At 42.1% G+C, this 19,017-nt stretch overlaps 1 protein-coding gene across 4 annotated transcripts in view; it reads right to left on the reverse strand.

Annotated features, from left to right (window-relative positions):
- The window catches only part of LOC117817362 (LIM and calponin homology domains-containing protein 1-like), a 128,701-nt gene that overhangs the window by 61,420 nt on the left and 48,264 nt on the right, over nt 1-19,017 (reverse strand). For all 4 annotated transcript variants that reach the window (XM_034690036.1, XM_034690034.1, XM_034690038.1 and 1 more), the window contains exons 4-5: nt 13,817-13,886; nt 4,800-4,906 (exon numbers count right to left, since the gene is read on the reverse strand). In XM_034690036.1, the coding sequence (XP_034545927.1) occupies nt 4,800-4,906; nt 13,817-13,886 (177 nt within the window). The remainder of the gene's footprint in view (nt 1-4,799; nt 4,907-13,816; nt 13,887-19,017) is intronic.

Raw genomic sequence — 19,017 nt, forward strand, 5'->3', positions numbered from 1 at the left:
CTTAAAACACCTCCCTGATAGCTGAACCAAATATGAGACCACATGATGTTTGTTCCACGTCATTGAAAATGGAAACAAAAATTGTGTTCGAGTTAGGGATGTACATTTTAAGTATTTTCCGTGATCGATTTTTGGAAATGTTAACGATCAATTATCGATTAATTGATAATAAAAAAAAAAACATTATTATTCTTACCTCAAAAACAATGACAAATACGTTGTTTTCCCCCTAAATTGTATTTTCTACAGCAACAAAATGCAAATAAGTGACAGGATTGAATACGGGTACATGTTTGACACGCAGAATATCAACGATCAGGCTCATTAAAATATTCTACGTGGACATAGTCTTATAAAGGGAAGCCTGAGACTACTAACAGAAGCATACTTCAGACTCGCAATGTCCAGTTTGCTGCCTACTCGTTCTTATTGAGAAAAATAAACATGTGTATTCAATCAGGTGTCAGCCGGGAGCGCAACCGTGTCACTATTCAGCTGCAGAAAAGTTTGCTGGTCTGCAAACATAGCGTACCTGAATTTCCCACCTGTCTGTTGCCTTCGTATCCAAAGGTTAAAATGTCCTGTTTAAAGTTGTCAACCTTTGCGTCCGTGTCGTTGTTGGCAGCAGTTTTGTATTGTTCCTCTTTAAAAAAAGCGCACGTGGATATCTGACGCACAGCCGCAGCCGCCAGCTGAGCGTCTCCGCTGTGCGCAATATCTTTTACAGCTGATTCACATCGAAACATGCTTTAAACGTAAAACACCTCCCTGATAGCTGAGTGTAATATGAGACCACATGATGTTTGTTCCACGTGACGGAAAAATTATAACAAAAATGTGTGTTTCGAGTAATTTCTTATCAATCAATTAATCGATAATCAATTAATTGTGGTCATCCCTACGCGTCTGTTTATACTCTGATTTGTGTTAATTGACCACCAGGCAAAAATTCTAACCCTAACCCAAAAATAATAATAATAATAATGATAATGATAATAATAATGATAATGATAATAATAATAATAAAAAAAATAACAATAATAATAATAATAATAATAATGATGATGATAATAATAATAACAACAACAAACAGAACAAGTAAATACATATTTATATGTTTTTGTCTCAACATTGACTATTCATGACAATGACCCCAGTATCCATTTAAATAAGATAGAAAAACGCAACAGAAGAATGTTTACTCTTGTAAACTTAAGACATGCTCAAAGACAAAGTGTGTCAACAAGCACTTAAGAAACACACACTCACAAACACACACCCCCACACACTGGTGCTTTCAAAGAATCGTTGTCCTGACAGAACCAGTCTCGCAGCTCCTCCTGAGACCAGCTAAGATTAGCCCTGTCCCCTCTCTCTCCCTCCTCTCTCTCTCTCTTCTCATCTCCTGCAGCGCGTTTTTTAACCCTTGTGTCAATTGATGCACAACCAGCAAGAGAACAACACATGCAAACACACACACACACACACCCACAAATGCATACAGTGCTTTTAACATGCACTTGTCTTTGTTACCAAGCAACAAAGCAGGAGTCATAGTTCAGTGAGTGATGTAAAGCGTTGTGTTTGGTTTGGACAGAGACCAGTTGTGTCTCACAGATAAGCTATTGTTGCTTCACTGACACAGCCTCCATCAACTTCCATTGACTCTCAGCTGTTTATTTATGTTGGCAGTGAACGGGATGATTGTCGGACACGGCTGATGACAGACGGAGTGACTGACAGAGAGTGACACTTAAAGAAGCAGACAGCCAGTGAGACAGACAAGCTAGCTATTAACACACAATTCAAGTGTTCATCACCAACAATCAGTCTGTGCACTTAATAAAACACAAGCACTCATTCATCACTGAGATCTCTATGATAGACACAAAGCTGAAGAACAGCTACTGAATGGACGTGAAAGCAGAAAGTCTCTATTTTAAACATCTGAAATAGCACAGTCATGTGTTTCTTGGAATAAACTCAGATGCATTTCAGACAAAGGCTTTTCAATTGCTGTTTCCAAAGCAACGTTCAAACCCTAAACCTCAGCTCTCAAGCAAACAACAAGAAGAGTCATTGTTAACTCAGAAACAGACATTTCATCATCTGCAGCTCATTGACAATGAATACAAGATCATGTGACTGAAAGCTCCTGAAGGCTGCTTCTATACAGTGAAGATGATCTCCATAGTTGCCTGCCACAAATCAAACCTCCCTTGTAATGTGGTTAAACCAAATGTTACACCTTGTGTCAAAAGTTAAGATACTTTCTTACACACCTTGCATCCACTGAACTTTATTAAGGTCATTCTGCACTTCCCATAAATCTTTCACTGCTTACAGAAAGTCAATAAGCTTCATGTGTCTCCTGATGTTTGCTCGGGGAGAACCAGTCCTCTTCCTTTTCTGTGGCAGTAAAAAATTGAGGCCAAAGATGTTGACACAATCTGATAAAAGTCCACTTCAGACCATGTACAAAAGGTCTGCTGTCTGAAGAGGCAGCTGGATAAGAAGGCAGCATAAAACACTTTGATGACTACACAGACTAGACGAAGAGAAAAATGTATTTTTACAAGAGATTATAAGAATACAAGATAAGGAAGGAGAAAAGGATAGACTGCATCTTCAGTACTCGTTAAGGCAAGGCAAGGCAAGGCAAGGCAGCTTTATTTGTATGGTGCATTTCATACACGAGGGCAACTCAATGTGCTTTACATTAAGACATTAAAAGCATTGGAGACATTCAGACAAGCATAAAAGAACATAATCAAAATGACAAATATGATAAAACAGAAAAGAAAAGGAACATTAGAAATATATTAAAAATTACATTAAAATTTTAATTTAAAGTGGGTTAAAATGAGCTAAGATAGGAAGGCAGTGGAAAATGAAAAAGTCTTAATCTTTGATTTAAAAGAGGTGAGAGTTGGAGCAGACCTACAGCTTTCAGGGAGTGTGTTCCAGATATGTGGTGCATAATGACTAAAGCCAATGAGCAGCGATGCCTTGCAGACCATTGATGACTCTAATTCACGCTTGAATTTTACATCTTTATTCAGAGAGGAGAGGACAGTGGATAGAGCAGGAAACTGGGAGAGAGCAAGGGAATGACATGCAGGAAAGGGTCCGCAAGCTGGAATTGAACCCTGACCTAACGCTATATGGGTGCACAATTTAACCAGGAGTCTAAATCTGCGCTCTTGCAATAACATCTTTAGAAATTCAAGTATGAGGATATTTCTCATTGAGGGGAAAAGCTCTCTCACAATAATCTCTAGATGCACGTTTAACCTGCAGAGGGATTCAATGAGACAGCTGTCACAGTTTGTTAACAGAAGAAAGTCCTGTTTCAGTTTCCCATTTGCATCCATCCATCCATAGATTGACCGCTTATCCCGTTAGGGGTCACGGGGGGCTGGAGCCTATCCCAGCTGGCTTCGGCCAGGGTACACCCTGGACAGGTCACCAACCTATCACAGGGCTAACGCAGAGAGACAGACAACCATTCATGCACACACTCACACCTACGGGGCAATGTAGAGTGATCAATCAACCTGAGCATGTTTTTGGATTGTGGGAGGAAGCCGGAGAACCCGGAGAGAACCCACGCATGGGGAGAACATGCAAACTCCACACAGAAAGGCACCCGCCCGGCCGGGGATTTGAACCAGGAACCTTCTAGCTGTGAGGCAACAGCGCTACCCACTGCACCACCGTGCAGCCCTCCCATCTGCATGTCAATCCTTATTCACAATCACTTTGTCTGTCTGTCTGTCTTTCTGTCACGTTCTCTTCCTCCAGCAACTCTGCAGTGTGATACGGTAAGTTAATTATGGATGTAATAAATATTTAGCGCCCTCACGTCTTAATTACAGCGTGTTAGTGTGTAATTAAAGCGCTCTGACATGTACAAGTAGTGTAGAAGAATAGAGTTCCTGTCAAATAAAGTACAACGTGTTAATGCCACAGACAGACACTGCAGCAGAGAGACACAGAGGTCAGAGTTCATCATGAAAGGCTTCAGTCAGGTCACATTTGCAGCTTGACGTATGGATAACTGTATTCCAGACTTGAGGACAGTATTGGAAAAAAAGGCTGCTGTGGAAAAACTCACAGAATATGTTTCTGAATAGATGTGAATTCCTCTATTATAGATACATCTGATCATTCATTATGCTGTAAGATTAGAGTACTGCTTGGGGGAAACCGTCTGTCATTAGTATCATCAGACGAACATGTGAATGATGGCCATTAAATATCTTTCTGCAGAGATTTGCAAGCTGACGGGTGTTAAAACTGCTTTAATCTGCTTCATGCTAACACAGAGATCAGATTAAAACCAAAACAACACATGATGTTTTGACTTTGAGTGCACTGCACACTTTTCTTTACAACAATCAAGTCCAAATCATTCTGGGTTACTTGTCCTACAAACACTTGTTGATGTACTGCACGTGTTTGTAATGTACTGCTGTGTGTAACATGTTATGTTTGTTCTTTATCTTGTTTGTTAAGCAGTGTTCTGTCACTGAACGGACAAGATACTGAAATTCAACATTTTTCTTCAGGCTAACTCTTGTACAGCAAATCAAGTGTGGTTGCGTACAAATAGAATAAATAAATAAAATAAAGTGTGGTCACCTGAATATCCTGTTTCTGTACTAATGTAACATCATAAAGTAATATAGTAAATCCTATATACACATACAGACCCTTTTGAATGAAATATGTAAACACACACACAGTGAACACATCACCAGTGAGAAGTTCAAGAACACTGAAGCGTTGAGTCTTACTTGGCAGTGGGGCGTGTCGACGTGTCCTGCAGGTCTCCAGGGTCAAACAGCTGGGAGCCTTTCAGTCCCAACTCCTCACAGCCTCGCAGAAACACACTCAGGTTGTCCTGCACGGAAAACACACACACACAGAGAAACACACATTTTCATCAGGATAAATGGATGCTGGCAGAGACACAAGAGATGCAAGGAGAGGTCAGGTTTTTATAAGTGCTGCTCAAGGTCTTCCCTCAAATGCAAAACACACACACACACACACACACACACACACACACACACACACACAGAAACTTTCTCCACACTTGCTCCACTCTGAATCACACGTGTGTTATAAGAAATGAACCACCTGCACGAAGACAACACAGCAAAGAAAACACAGTGAAGTGTGGCACATTAAGCATTATCAACGTGTTCATTTAAACACTCACACACACAAAGATGTAAACAAATCTAAAGAGTGAACTCTCCAAGCATACGCAGCACTTTCCCAAATTTAAACCTATCCATGACATAATCCCAATCCCTACATGGAGTGACAATATCAGACTTCTGCTGGTATCTCATATGCTGATATGTCCCGACTTACTCGGCTGATTGCTGATTCATGCAAACATTATATTTCCTTGATATCAGAGAGCATCACGTCATTCCAGGAGTGGAGCTTAGTTGTTTTTATGCTTTTTATAATCATCATGAAACATGCTTTTTAAAATTTAAGAAGTAAACAAAGGGAAACTACTTAAATTAAGGTTACATTAAAAACCATCCATCCATCCATCCATTATCTTGACTGCTTATGCCGTTCGGGGTCGCAAGTGCTGGAGTCTAACCCAACTTAGATTGGGCAGAAGGCAGCGTACACCCTGGACATGTCTCCAACATATCACAGGGCAAACATGGAGAGACAGACAACCATTCACACAAGCACACCCATGGGTAATTTAGAGTGATCAATTAGCCTACTGAGCATATTTTTGGACTGTGGGAGGAAGCCGGAGTACCAGGAGAGAACCCACACATGCACGCGGAAAGCATGCATACTACACACAGAAAGGCACCTGCCCGACCGGGGATTCAAACCAGGAACCTTCTTGCTATGAGGCAACAGCGCTTCCCACTACACCACATGACAAACATACGTATTGTAGTTTTTGGTGAATGGCACCAGATTACTGAGAAAGTAAAAGGCTTGCATGCTTTCTCACAAATAATGTGTCGGGGTAAGGGTATTTAATTCAAGCCTTAAACAGCAAATATCCAGAATCTATAATATAAGCCTGTATCGCCAACAAAACAACACACACCTATGAAGACAGTCCTGTCAGTCTGAAGAGACCAAATTTGTGCTTAAACACATGGAGTTAAACTTTGAGTGGGTCTTTACAAATACAGAACTGATGGTCAAAATAACAATAATTTGAATGTAAAGTGAGGATGATCTTTATATACTGCACACACACACACACACACAGACAGACAAACACACCTGCCTGTGCAACAGAATTAATGAGCTTCGCTTTTATCGACATACACACATATTGTCACACACAAACACACTCAATCACACACACACCATGAAAATCAAGATACCTGCTAGTCCGAAACGTGACACCGACAGGTTGTTGTGATCCGTTCTCTCATACGTCTCCTCTCTCAGATTAATCCAACTTTCACTCTTCTCCTTCCTCGAGTGTCTCCTGCTTCCCTTCTCATCCCTTCTCCTCCACCTGTTTTCCCTAAATCTTTCTCTTTTGCTCCTTCTCTGCTTGTAACTCTCCCCCTATCATCTCAGTCTTGCTCCCTCTCTCCCTGCTTCTCTCAGACAAACTCTTTGTTGAATGCAACCTGAGCTGAGCGCTCCTCTCCTGTTCCCAGGTTCTCTCTCTCTCTCTCTCTCTCTCTCTCTCTCTCTCTTTGTTACTAGTCTCTCTATGCTTCACAGGGCCACAGCTTAAGTCTCTCTCTCTCTCCCTCTCTCTCTCCCTCTCTCTCTCTCTCTCTGGGTGTCAACATTTCCTCTCCCCTCTGATTGTCCCAAGAACTCTCTCTCTCTTACGTTTCAAACACAAGTACGATTCCTTGTAAGTAACCAAACAACATGCACACGTTTAGACAAGTCTCTGTTGAACAAATTCATCCTTGCTTCTTGGATCAACACATCTGAGGGGTTTATTTATAGGTACACACCTGCTGGTGTAAGAGCACATGCCTGGATGTAAACATGTAAACACACACTACTTGGAAACACTTGTTCTCACGATCCTTTCCCATTTGTGGCCAAACAGCCCCTCTGAACCCACCCTGCAGCTTCCTGTGTTTTTGGGACAGAGTCGTGTCTGCACTCCTGGTGAGGCGACCCCACCCGCCCACACACAGATACACACACACATAGGGGCTACTCTCTGAAAGAGGACACAGCTATCTCTTCTTTTGACAGTTTTACCCCAGGGTAGACACACCTTCTGTGGGACCAGCTGGGTCTCACACACACACACTGCAGATCAAGGTCATGCTGGATCCAAAATGTAAGGTTTATCTATATCAGCACTGGTCTATTTAAGTTTGTTCCAGATATAAGAAGTAATCACTTCTTGGAACAATAGGATACTCTCTTGTTTAACAAGAACACACATCCTCATGTAAACACAACCAGGAACTGACCTGAGTTCTGGTGTTCACAACAACTATTTCAGCAATCATAGAAAAACCTAATCTCTTTAACTTCTGCAGGTTAACTTCATCCAGCATCTTCCATATTCCTCATTAGCTGATATTTCACAGTCTGGAGTCACAAACACTGAAGTAAACAAGAAGGCAGCCAAACACTAAACAGGCTCATTCAGGAGCTGCTTACGTAATGGAGAACTGGATATTTTACAGAGTGTTAGGAGTGTGTGTGTGTGTGTGTGTTAGTGTTTGTTGTCAGAAGTGAGCAAGGTGAGTTTGCAGGTCACTGCCACAGGAAGTGAGGCGTCAACCACAAAGAAATGACTGACAGATGAGAGTGTTAGTAGAAGGATTGAGAGAAGGAGGGTGACTCCAGCACAAAGTCCTTCTCTACTCTGATCTCAGTGAGCAAAATGTAAAACTCACTTCAGGCCGATAAAGTTGCATTTAAGATCTAATCGCAATGTGCTCTGAGTTTGGAGATAAATGAAGAAGTTTTTAGAATTAAAGGTGACATATCATGCAAAATTGACTTTTTAATGGTTCTTTACCGGAAATATGTTTCCCTGGCATGTCTACAAACCCCCCGAGAATGAAAAAAATCCATTCTGCCCCTGTTCTGATTTCTCCACCTTTCTGTAAATGTGTGTGAAACGAGCCGTTTCAGACTTCCGTGTTTTTGTTACGTAACAACAATATCCGGTCTGTCACGGAGTCAGAGCTCGGAGCTTGTTCAGCCCATAGACTGTATAAAATAATACTGAATCCCCCCTCCGTTTTTCATTACCTGCACAAATGTGTGGTAACAAGGAGCTTAGGAGGGAGGCATGCTAGTTGTAGGCTGTCTTAATAAACACAAAGGTTGGTTTTACTCCCCACGTCTGCAGATTTGAAGATCTAGTGGATGATTTTTATTTATCATGGATAAGTGCTAGCGCTAGTTAGCATAGCTACATAGCTACATGTCGTAGCTGTAGCTGTGTACCAAGACACAGGACTACATACTGACAAATAAAACAACAAGAAACACTAAATCTGTGACCAATCCTTCAGAAAAGGTACCGCTGCCTTTCTGGCAGAGGTCGGTTTTACTCCCCAGGCCTGCAGATTTGAAGATCTAGTGGATGATTTTTATTTATCATGGATAAGTGCTAGCGCTAGATAGCATAGCCACATAGCTACATGTTCGTAGCTGTGTCCCAAGACACACGTCGACATACTGATAAATAAAACAACAAGAAACACTAAATCTGTGACCAATCCTTCAGAAAGGTCCTGCTGCAGGCGCCTCTCAGTCAGGATCAGATTCTGGATCAGATTCAGAGGGTTGAAGTAACGCGATCTCTGAGCAGCCGTGTATATTCAGCCAACATGTAAACATTAGATTAACGTGCTGGAGAGCCGAGGCACATCCACTTCCGGAGGGGGCGTGGTCAGAGAGAAAACAGAGTGTTCTGAGGAGGACTGAAGAAGAGGGCTTTTCAGGCATGCCAAAATCTGATTTCAAAGTGTTTTTTTGAGCATAAACTTTAAAGACATGTTTTGGGGACCTCTTAGACCAATACATATTGATGAAAAAAGTGTGATATGTCACCTTTAACAGTTAACAAAAGTGTAGAAAATCCCAGCTGTGTGAGAGCCACGTACTACCAGTGTAATGATACATGTGCGTGAGTGTGTTTAAGAATCAATTAGCTTGCTGTGAACACAACCTTCATTGTAATCCATCTGTCCACTGTCTGACTGCCATGATTAGATTAGACCTCCAGAGTTTCTCAAGGAAGAGGTTTAGTGTTGACGCCCTGATTTTAGTCCTTGACAGAATCCTGAAGATAGCTGCTCAGGATATGGAAACAAGACATGTGTCTTAGCAAGATATGTGAGCGATTCTTTTCTCACTGCCCAGTACTAAACCAAGAGGCAACCTCCGGTCTAAGGTTACTACGTCCATTTTTTTAATACAGTCTATGGACTACACACAAAAAACTTGTAAAGGGTCAGGACTGTAGGTGATATATTTTGCAGCCAAACAGAATTTCTAAAAACTGAAGCTGTCCCTCATCTCCCGCTCCAACTACCTCCAATTTCACTCCAATACCACTCAAGCTTCAATTGCAAAACAAGCATGGCTGCTGTAAAAGTTCAAATTATAACACAAGGCTGCTTTTTCATTGCAGAGAGATTGATTCGAGGAAGGGGGGTGATGAGGACAGAGTGACATTGAGCAGAGCGGCTTCGGGCCAAGCAGCACTCTGCAGCACGAGTGAGGAGAGGAAATCATCATCAGTTCCCTCTACAAACTTTCTCTGATAAAACGTCAATCAAGATTTCTCAGATATATTAAAGTAAGACATGCATGATGGCAATGTGTAGATTACTGTAGTTATCTGTGTATATGTTTGTAGGAAGATAATGCAATGCAATACTGCAAAACATAATGTATGGTTCAGCAAGATCAGGAATAGAGTTTCAAGTTAGTCCAACAGATGTCCTGCTCAGTATGTCACAAACATCAAACTAAAAACTTTCCTTAGAAATGAAAGAGTTAAAATTATTTCATCACTGTGTTGAAATGTTACCATAACACAAACTTATTGACACTTAAAGAAGCCTCAAAAAGTCAGTTTTAGTAGGTTATAATTTGGTTTTATTCATTGGCTAATATTTAGGCAAAACTGCAAGGATGCCACATTATTTTTAAGGACCTTGAAAAGCTTCTACTGCACCAATGCAGTATAGTTGAATTGTCCTAAGTCTCCAATGAAGAGTTCAATCCCTTGAAGGAATATCAGAACTTAAAATCCCAGAATCTGAATCAAGACGTTTACGTAACTGACTCAAAGTGTGTTTTCTTTATTTTGGTGTACGTCACTGAGGAGTAACACAAATGCCCGTCACTTTGAACTTGCCGTCTAGAAAACAACACATTTTTTCAACATGTGAATAACCATCATTCAGCTAGCATGCCGCTCAGCTCAACGCTACCTGTCTGTTTACACACTATAAAACATGAACATACCAGTCGACCCAGAGACGACCGAGAACAGAGCACGCAACAACCGACCTGTTCAGACGAACACTGAGCCATACACGCCGAGCTGCCAGAGCACTGAGGTAGCTGCTCTAATTACAAAACAGCCAGAACTCCTCAGAGACTCATTTTCCCATTAGCCCCCAAACAGGAAGAGGAAGGGGGAGTAGCCTGTGTTTTATTACGATGGGCCAGATAACAGCGGAGCCCTTGTTTATATGTTTCTCACCTCTCTAATCACAGCCAAGAGCACAAAAAATCCCTGCAGAGTACAGGAAGCTTCAGAGGCAGACTTATGAAACGTCCAGGGTTCACAGGGTCATAATGTTTAGACTGGAATAAAAGCAGCTGAAAGAAGCTTTGCTTTAACTTTTCACATGAATAGTTAACAGGTCTACGTGAAGGTCTTAAGGTTTTTGTAGCGTTGGGGAAAATGGATCTTACAGCCCTCAAAAAGCCTTTTAAACACGAGTCCACAACCAGATACAAAAAGAGAGACCAGAGACTAAACAGGCTGAGAACAAAGCCGCAACAGAAAGTTAATTTTTATATTTATGGGCAGATCACATCATCCACTTACTGAACAATGACAGAGTGAAAACAGAAGCTCGGACTGTTATTCTAGCAGTGATTACAAAGAGGAAGAAAAAGGATTGGAAAGAATGTGCCGGTTAAATTATCCACTTGAAAAAGCCAGAGAAGGCTCATTGGCAACCATTAGTAGGACTGAGAGATAAGAAAAGCCATTCCAGCCCAACGCAGGCTTCCTGTTCTGTTCCTTTAAGCCATGTCACACCCAGATTCTCCTATATGTTTTTATTGTATCTTATTTAAAGCTCATGATCTTCTGGACAAATTGAATGCAATGAAAGTAATGAAATAAAACAGATTATCAGTGCAGTTTAATTTGATTGTTCACACTGCTGTGTACATTTTATAGTTTGTGCTCTCAGACCTACTGCCGGCTAAATTGAAACTGCACTTCAACAATCAAATGTTATCGACTGTTTTGAAGACTCAAATTTCCTCACTGTTTAAATGAAGTCTAAATACTGACTAACCAACTATTCTAAAAGGTGGCACACACTTAAAAACAGAGCACAATCTATTTAACACAGTGTCTGCAGGTAAATGGTGTCAGATTGGTTTGCAGAGCATTGCTAACGTTAGCAGAGCTAGCATCACCAGCCTCCGTTCCTCCTTGCACTCTAAAGTCCACATGCCTGTGTTTGTTATGCATTGCTCCAAATGGTTGTATGCCAGTTTAACCAGACACAGTCTAAGCTAAGTAAAACTTGGTCTCAGTTTGGTAGATCAGAACACTGCCAAAACGTGCCATGCTACAAGACGCCATCTGTCGTCTGTGCTTGTTTACATCAGCAGGGCTTTGGAGCACCACGCTAAAGGCTCCGGCTAGTGGTGGGTGGTTACGTTACAGCTTAGACACTTCATCAATATTTTGAACCTACCACAATGAAAATGCAATCCACAATAAACCTGCACCTCCCTAGTCTCAACAATGTTTGAATATAAGCAATCTTTAAAACTAAGTAATAAATGCACCTGAGAGTTAGTCCATGGAGATGAAAGTAGATTTAACTTGAGCTCAAATGCCGTTAACTTTCACTGTGCCTTTGTGCTCATGTTGGTCCAGGTCCTAAAAGGAGAATTCATGTAGATCAAGGTCTGAGGTAGTCATGAAAGGGCTTCACAGTAGAGCACTGTACTCTGTTGAGAGGTATCAGTGTTCAGGTCTACTGGATCTCACAGGCTCTGATTCAAAGCAGGATCAGGTAGAGGTGGTGAGTTCAATGTACAGTTTTCAGAGCAGGTTTTTGGACCCAGACGAAATTATCTCTGCTGATAAGAAAAATACTTTTTCAGGGATTTAGTGACCCAAATAAATGTTTGTCAAAGAAATATAATCAGTGACAGAGAATAACAATAAAATGCACAGTCAGAGAGGAAAGTTTTGGATGATGTGCGTCATCGTCTAATTGTACAGACAATGAATTATCAAGGAGCCGGTGTCACACATGGCTGCTGACTGACACCTCACCTGTGAGGACTGAAATTAAGATTTTTTAGATGCAGGTAATCTGTCATTAAACCAAGACAACACACTGAAGCTGCTAAACCTGCTGATCTATTTAAAGGTGAGCCTTTAAAGCTGTTATTCTGGTTTTAAGAGAACGTTTCGAAGACGTCAGATAGATTGTAGTGGATGAACTGCATCTTAAAAAAAGCATTTTAAAGGTGTTTTAAGAAATAAAAGAGTCCCCAGTTCTGGAAGTATTAAAGGGATATTTCAGTTTTTTTTAAAGTGGGGTTTTATGATAAGGCACGCAGAGTCAGTGTCATCTTTTAAATCTCTGCTTAAACCCATTTTTACAGACTTGCTTTTATGTGACTTCATCCTTTTAACCACTTTTATTTCTATCTATCAAAAAAATTCTAAGTTATCTAAAAATAGTAGATTTTACCTGTTATGGTAAAAAATAGACAAAAATAGTAGCTTAACTTGAAATAAAACCTTGAAAATAGAAAATGCAATGAGTTTCCAGCCTTTCTTTTTGCCAGACGACTCCTAAGTTTAGGGTTAGTGAACAGTTAATGATGAAAAGCATCAGTAGCAGTACAGGAAACACAGCCACATGCTCATATAGGTAGACTCACTTTCTGCAGAGCAGCTAAATGAAGCCACATTAAATCACTTCGAGGAACAGTGGGGGTCGCAAGTTTTTGGCAGGCTGAAAAGTTTGGGAACCCCTGCTTGCACACATAGATGAGCAGGATGTTCCACATGTATTTGGTACGATGAAAAAGTTCCTCTGAATCAAAAACCCATGGTTTAAATTTTGGCACATCTTTTGATATTAATACTGAAAAATGCATCACAAGAGTCCTCACTCTGCTCTGATAGAGATGTAAGGTAATACATCTCACACCTTAATAATGCATAAACAGAATACAGACAAATACAGTTACATGATGTACTATGTGTGAAAAGACCTGCAGGAACTAATCAAAGTGTCTGCTGTTCAGTACGACCTTTATGAAAGCATCATGACATGTCAGGTACAGAGTCTTTGACTTCATTCAGTGGGAATAACTGGTTAAAAAATGCTTTAACATTGTACAGAAACTGACATAAGCATCCCAAGAGGGATAAAGAATGAGGGAGAGAAAGAAGACACAAGACAAGGAAGAAAAGCAGAAACAGAGAGCAAGAGAAAGAGATCCAAGATGACTAATGGCTGTCTCTGGTGGAAATGCTATAAAGTTAGAATTCAAGGATGAGCGAGGGTGTAACACTTACCAGGCCAGCTATTGGTGTTGGAAGTCTGTTGATTTTCTTCACCAGGCAGGGTTTAATGGAGCTGAGCAACCTAAGACAAGACACACAGAGAGAGAGAAGGAAACATGACAACCTGAATTCATCAAACAAAAGCAGAGTCATCCTCCAAGAAGAGCGAAATATTTCATACCACTAAACCCAGCGGAGTCAAATACCTGCAGGCTAAAGAGATCAAGCTTGTGTGAGAATGTGTGCGAGTCTCTTCAGAGAAAAGAGGGAGGACAAAGAAGGAGAGAGGGAACTCTTGAGGGTCCCAGAGTGGTGCCTGGAAGGTTTATGACAGGACAGATCCTAAATCAGAGATGAGAATCAGTGGCTCTGCCTCGAGCCCGCTGGGAGCTGTTAACTAGATCCAGTACACTTTGGTTTTGTTCATTGCATACACACAGACAGAAAGTGAGTGCACGACCCGGCAACAGGAAGGGCTCATCAGTCATGAACGAGAAGTGTCAGGGTTCCTGGTCCCAACCTCTCTCTCTCTCTCTCTCTCTCTCTGTCTCTGTCTCTCTCTCTCTCTGTCTCCAGTTTCATCTTTTGTGAATGTTTTCATCAGAGGAAGCACTGTGATGATTTAGTAAAAAGGGGAAACCCACCCTTGGATACAGTTACAGTATTAGATATAAGTGAGCTTGTTATGTTGAAGGCATTCCAGCAGGTATTTTGTGATGAAATGCTGAAACTTAACCTTTTAAGCTCCCTCTCCCTCACTCTCCCTTGCTCTCCCTTGTCTGCTCCAACTTCTGTTTGAGATTTCCTGCTGTGCCGAATGTTTCCCAGAATAACTTTTCAACAACCCCCAGAGAAAGATGTTCTCAGTGCAGCACAGAATCCGTGTAGGTGAGGACAGTGAGCAATGGATACAGTGAAGACTTCCACTCTTAAATAACGGCCTGGAATGAGAAGAACGTTACAGCCTGCTTTTTGCTTTTGATTACTCAGTTATTGTTTTCCCTCCAACAGTTTGTTTACCCTCATGTTTTCTTGTTAGAAAATTCGCCAACAATCCCACTGGGCCAATGATTGAAATCATTTCAATGCTTTTGTGGCAGTGTTCTGCAGGGATGTGGTCCATTTGTGTCCCCTGGAGACTGTTTCGGTTCAAACCGGTTTCAACATGAGCAGGAAGTTGGAAGAAGTACAGAAGGGAGAGCGCTCTCCAGGACTTTGAGCACAGACACAATAAAAAACAAACAACAAGAAAGCAACATAAATACATCATCTGAATAATATGGGCAGGGACAAATCTGTTTCCTGAAGCTATCGTGAGTGAGGAAGAAGAGGGAGGAGGGTAGAGAGTGAGGGTTTGGGAAATCATTGAGAAAAAAAGAGGTTCTAGACACATGTAATAGTCAGTATGTTTACATGATGTTTACAAAATCGGTATATTTTATTAGTTTGACTCAAACATGTTCGTCTGACTGAAATCGCACTACGTTGAATGTCTCAGTCCTACAAAGATAATTTGGCTGGGGATTGATTCTCTTACATGTATTTACCTCAATCAGACTCAAACTGGACTAGGTGTTCTGCACATGCTCACACAGCAGGCTTTGACCTGGACGTCAAACAGCATAATTCAAAGGTTTTTATTGTCAATTTTCACTGTATATACGAGACATACAGGAAAAACAAGATGCTGTTTCTCTCTTCAAGCTTTTAAATATCCATCCATCCATCCATCTTCTTCCGCTTATCCGGGTCCGGGTCGCGGGGGCAGCAGCCTCAGCAGGGAAGCCGAGACACTTCTCTCCCCGGCCACTTCCACCAGCTCTTCTGGGAGGATACCGAGGCGCTCTCAGGCCAGCTGAGAGACATAGTCTCGCCAGCGTGTCCTGGGCCTTCCCCGTGGCCTCCTCCCAGTTGGACATGCCCGAAACACCTCCCCAGGGAGACGCCCGGGAGGCATCCTAACCAGATGCCCAAACCACCTCATCTGGCTCCTCTCGATCTGGAGGAGCAGCGGCTCTACTTTGAGCCTCTCCCGGATGTCTGAGCTCCTGACCCTATCTCTAAGGCTGAGCCCAGCCACCCTGCGGAGAAAGCTCATTTCGGCCGCTTGTATTCGCAATCTTGTTCTTTCGGTCACTACCCACAGCTCGTGACCATAGGTGAGGGTCGGAACGTAGATTGACCGATAAATTGAGAGCTTTGCCTTCTGGCTCAGCTCCCTCTTCACCACGACAGACCGGTACAGCGCCCGCATCACCGCAGACGACGACCCAATCCATCTGTCAATCTCCCGCTCCCTTTTCCCCTCACTCGTGAACAAGACCCCGAGATACTTAAACTCATCCGCCTGGGGCAAAGACTCCCCTCTGACCCGGAGAGGGCAAGCCATCCTTTTCCTACTGAGCACCATGACCTCAGACTTGGAGGTGCTGATCCCCATCCCCGCTGCATCACACTCAGCTGCAAACCGTCCCAGTGCGTGCTGGAGGTCACCGTTCCATGAAGCCAATAGGACGACATCATCTGCAAAGAGCAGAGACGGAATCCCAAGGCCACCGAACTGGAAACCCTCCGCCACTTGGCTGCGCCTAAAAATTCTGTCCATAAAAGTTATGAACAGAACCGGTGACAAAGGGCAGCCCTGGTGGGGGTTGGACAAAATCTCAACAGAGGAAGAAGATGTAAAGTACCCAAGATTAATCTATCTACATGTACCAAAGGTACAGAGCTGTAGAGTTCTCCATGTTTAATCGTTCAACATTTAAGCAATTCGCTTCGTGCTAACTTGTTTGTCGATGTTTTGGTAGGTGATGTAATAGTTACTTGCTGCAAGGAGGCATATCGCCACCTACTGTAGCCGAGGCGGACATACTTGTGTCAATAACTCAGTTCTCGTCCAGTGCTTGACAGTAGTCCAATCAAAGTGCCTGATCAAGCTATAGCTCGATTAACTGCATGTAAACATACTCACTGTTTCACCTTGGATGAGACAGATTTAGATGCAAACTTTAAAAGGTTGCCAACATTCTGTTTTTAGGCAATAAAATAAAAGTAATGTGCAGAATGTCAAGCTCCTCCAGGATTTCTCATGTCTGAAGTACCAGTAAAAGTTGTTGACAGGACTGCAGATAAGCATTATTTAGTCATCGTGTAATAACTAATATTCATTAAGTGTTTTCATGTCAGCTCTCAGTAATGAAAACAAAAAGTGTCTTAAAATGCCAAGTGTGTTTGCCAACAGTCCGAAAAACAAGTTATAATATTTCATGACAAAGAATAAAAGCAAATCTTCACATTGTGCTTGTAATTATATTCAAAGCTCTTCCTTCTACACTCATGTTTTCATTTATGTATCTGTTCTCTTGATGATGAAATATGTTCTGATGATTGCATAATCTATTTCAGGACTAAATGTTTTGCAGCTGTGTAAACTTTGTATCTGAGAAAGCCCTGATGTGTGTTTTTATGATCTTCATATTCAAGCAAACCTAATCTCAGATTCATTAGACATCATCAGCTATCATCTGACAACAACGTAGCTTCTGGGAGCGACAGGAAGCTTTTCAGGTCTTTCAGTGTAGTCTGTGGATAGCTGTAAAGGTCTTCCACTTCCACGTCTTACTTTGGCATATTGGCTTTGATGACTGTCCGAAAAGGAACTTGAGAAGTGAGAACTGAGGAGGTGTTGAGAGACGTTGTTGAAGAGTGACCATCTAAGCTTTAAGTACCGTACAAATATTTGTCTCAAGGCGTCAACTCAAAGTTAAAGCTAGGGTTGGTAGTCTCGGCAAACCAGCATGAATTTGAATGTAGCTTTTCCTCATGACTCCGTCTAACCCCTCCCCTCCTCCCTCGGAGCTCCTCCAAAACGACGCCCCCCCGCTCACATGCACGAGCGCCGCTGATTCTCGACCATATGATCGTGACTGATTCAAAACCGGTCCTCACCAAAACATTCTCATAGTGAAAGTTAAAATCACAAACAAACATGGCTGCTGTTAGCACTCACAACTGTCATGCTAGCATTATCCAGTTGTACTGGTGACACGATATCAGGAGAAAAGTTATAACACATATATAATACTGTAACAGCTCTACTGTTTGTTAAACATGTTCAGTGTAGATGTTCTTAATTCCTACAGTGTTGACGGTCAGTGAAGGCATCAGGAGAGGTGTAGAGTGTGCGAGTGGGAGACAGGAGAGAGGAGAGGAGAAGTTTTTCATTCATTCAAACATTGATTGTTGCTTTGTTGGTTGGCGTGATCACAGCCGACAGTGACCGGTTAGTAAAGATCAACGTGTTCACGAATCGGCTCGTCACGGACGCTACAGTACATCTACATTTCTGTAGGACTTACTGAACGTCATTAATTATTCTGCTTGTTGGTGAGAGCTTTTTAGACTCTGATCCGGACTACAGTCCTGAGCAAAGCACCTCATCAGGTCAGAGGGGACAGGCCCGAGGACGAGCGAGAGGGGCATTAAATAGAGTCAGGGGAAGTAGAGGCAGGAGACGGGGTCTCGGAGGAGTGCACGCCGGGGAAATGTACGCGCAGGAGGAGGGCAGAATGGCGGGACGGGATTTGATTGGCTTAAAATTTGGGGACCCAAAAAACGGTGATTGGTTGGTGTTTTCCCAGGTTGACTCCGGCTGTAGAAAGCAGCTTTTTTTTCATGCTTTTTTAGGACCACATCATGTATTGATTGCCATCAGGACATAAAGATCATTTTAACCAGTATGACAAAAAGTGAATCTAAATCTGATTACCAACCCCAGCTTTAAGTGTTGTAATATGACTGCCAGTGGATTCTGGGATCACACTGCAGCTGATTTCACCAGCCCCTTGTTCTTGATGTGGTCAGTTTAACTGTGTAAAGCAAAAGGTCTACAGTGATGCATTGAATGAAGAGTCTCTAATAGAGATGGATGTAAATTTGACCTCCCTGACATGAATTTCTGGGCCCAGAGTGTTATAATATCCCTAAACTTCCCATAATATTCCAGGAATTCCAAACCCAGCAGGGCTCCGGTTAAATTGGACGTGATGTCTGTATTCACAATAAAGGCGGTGTAAACATTGGACGTTGTGTAAATGAACTTGGCACTGAGGAATGCAGAAGAGAGAAAGAGCAAGTGTCTGTTTGTGTTTTCAGTCTCTTTCAGCACTTCAGCTCGTTATGGGCGCGCAGACGAGAGTTCAAGTGTCACACTG

This window comes from Notolabrus celidotus, chromosome 8 (genome assembly GCF_009762535.1).
Source record: "Notolabrus celidotus isolate fNotCel1 chromosome 8, fNotCel1.pri, whole genome shotgun sequence".
Classification (NCBI taxonomy): Eukaryota; Metazoa; Chordata; class Actinopteri; order Labriformes; family Labridae; genus Notolabrus; species Notolabrus celidotus.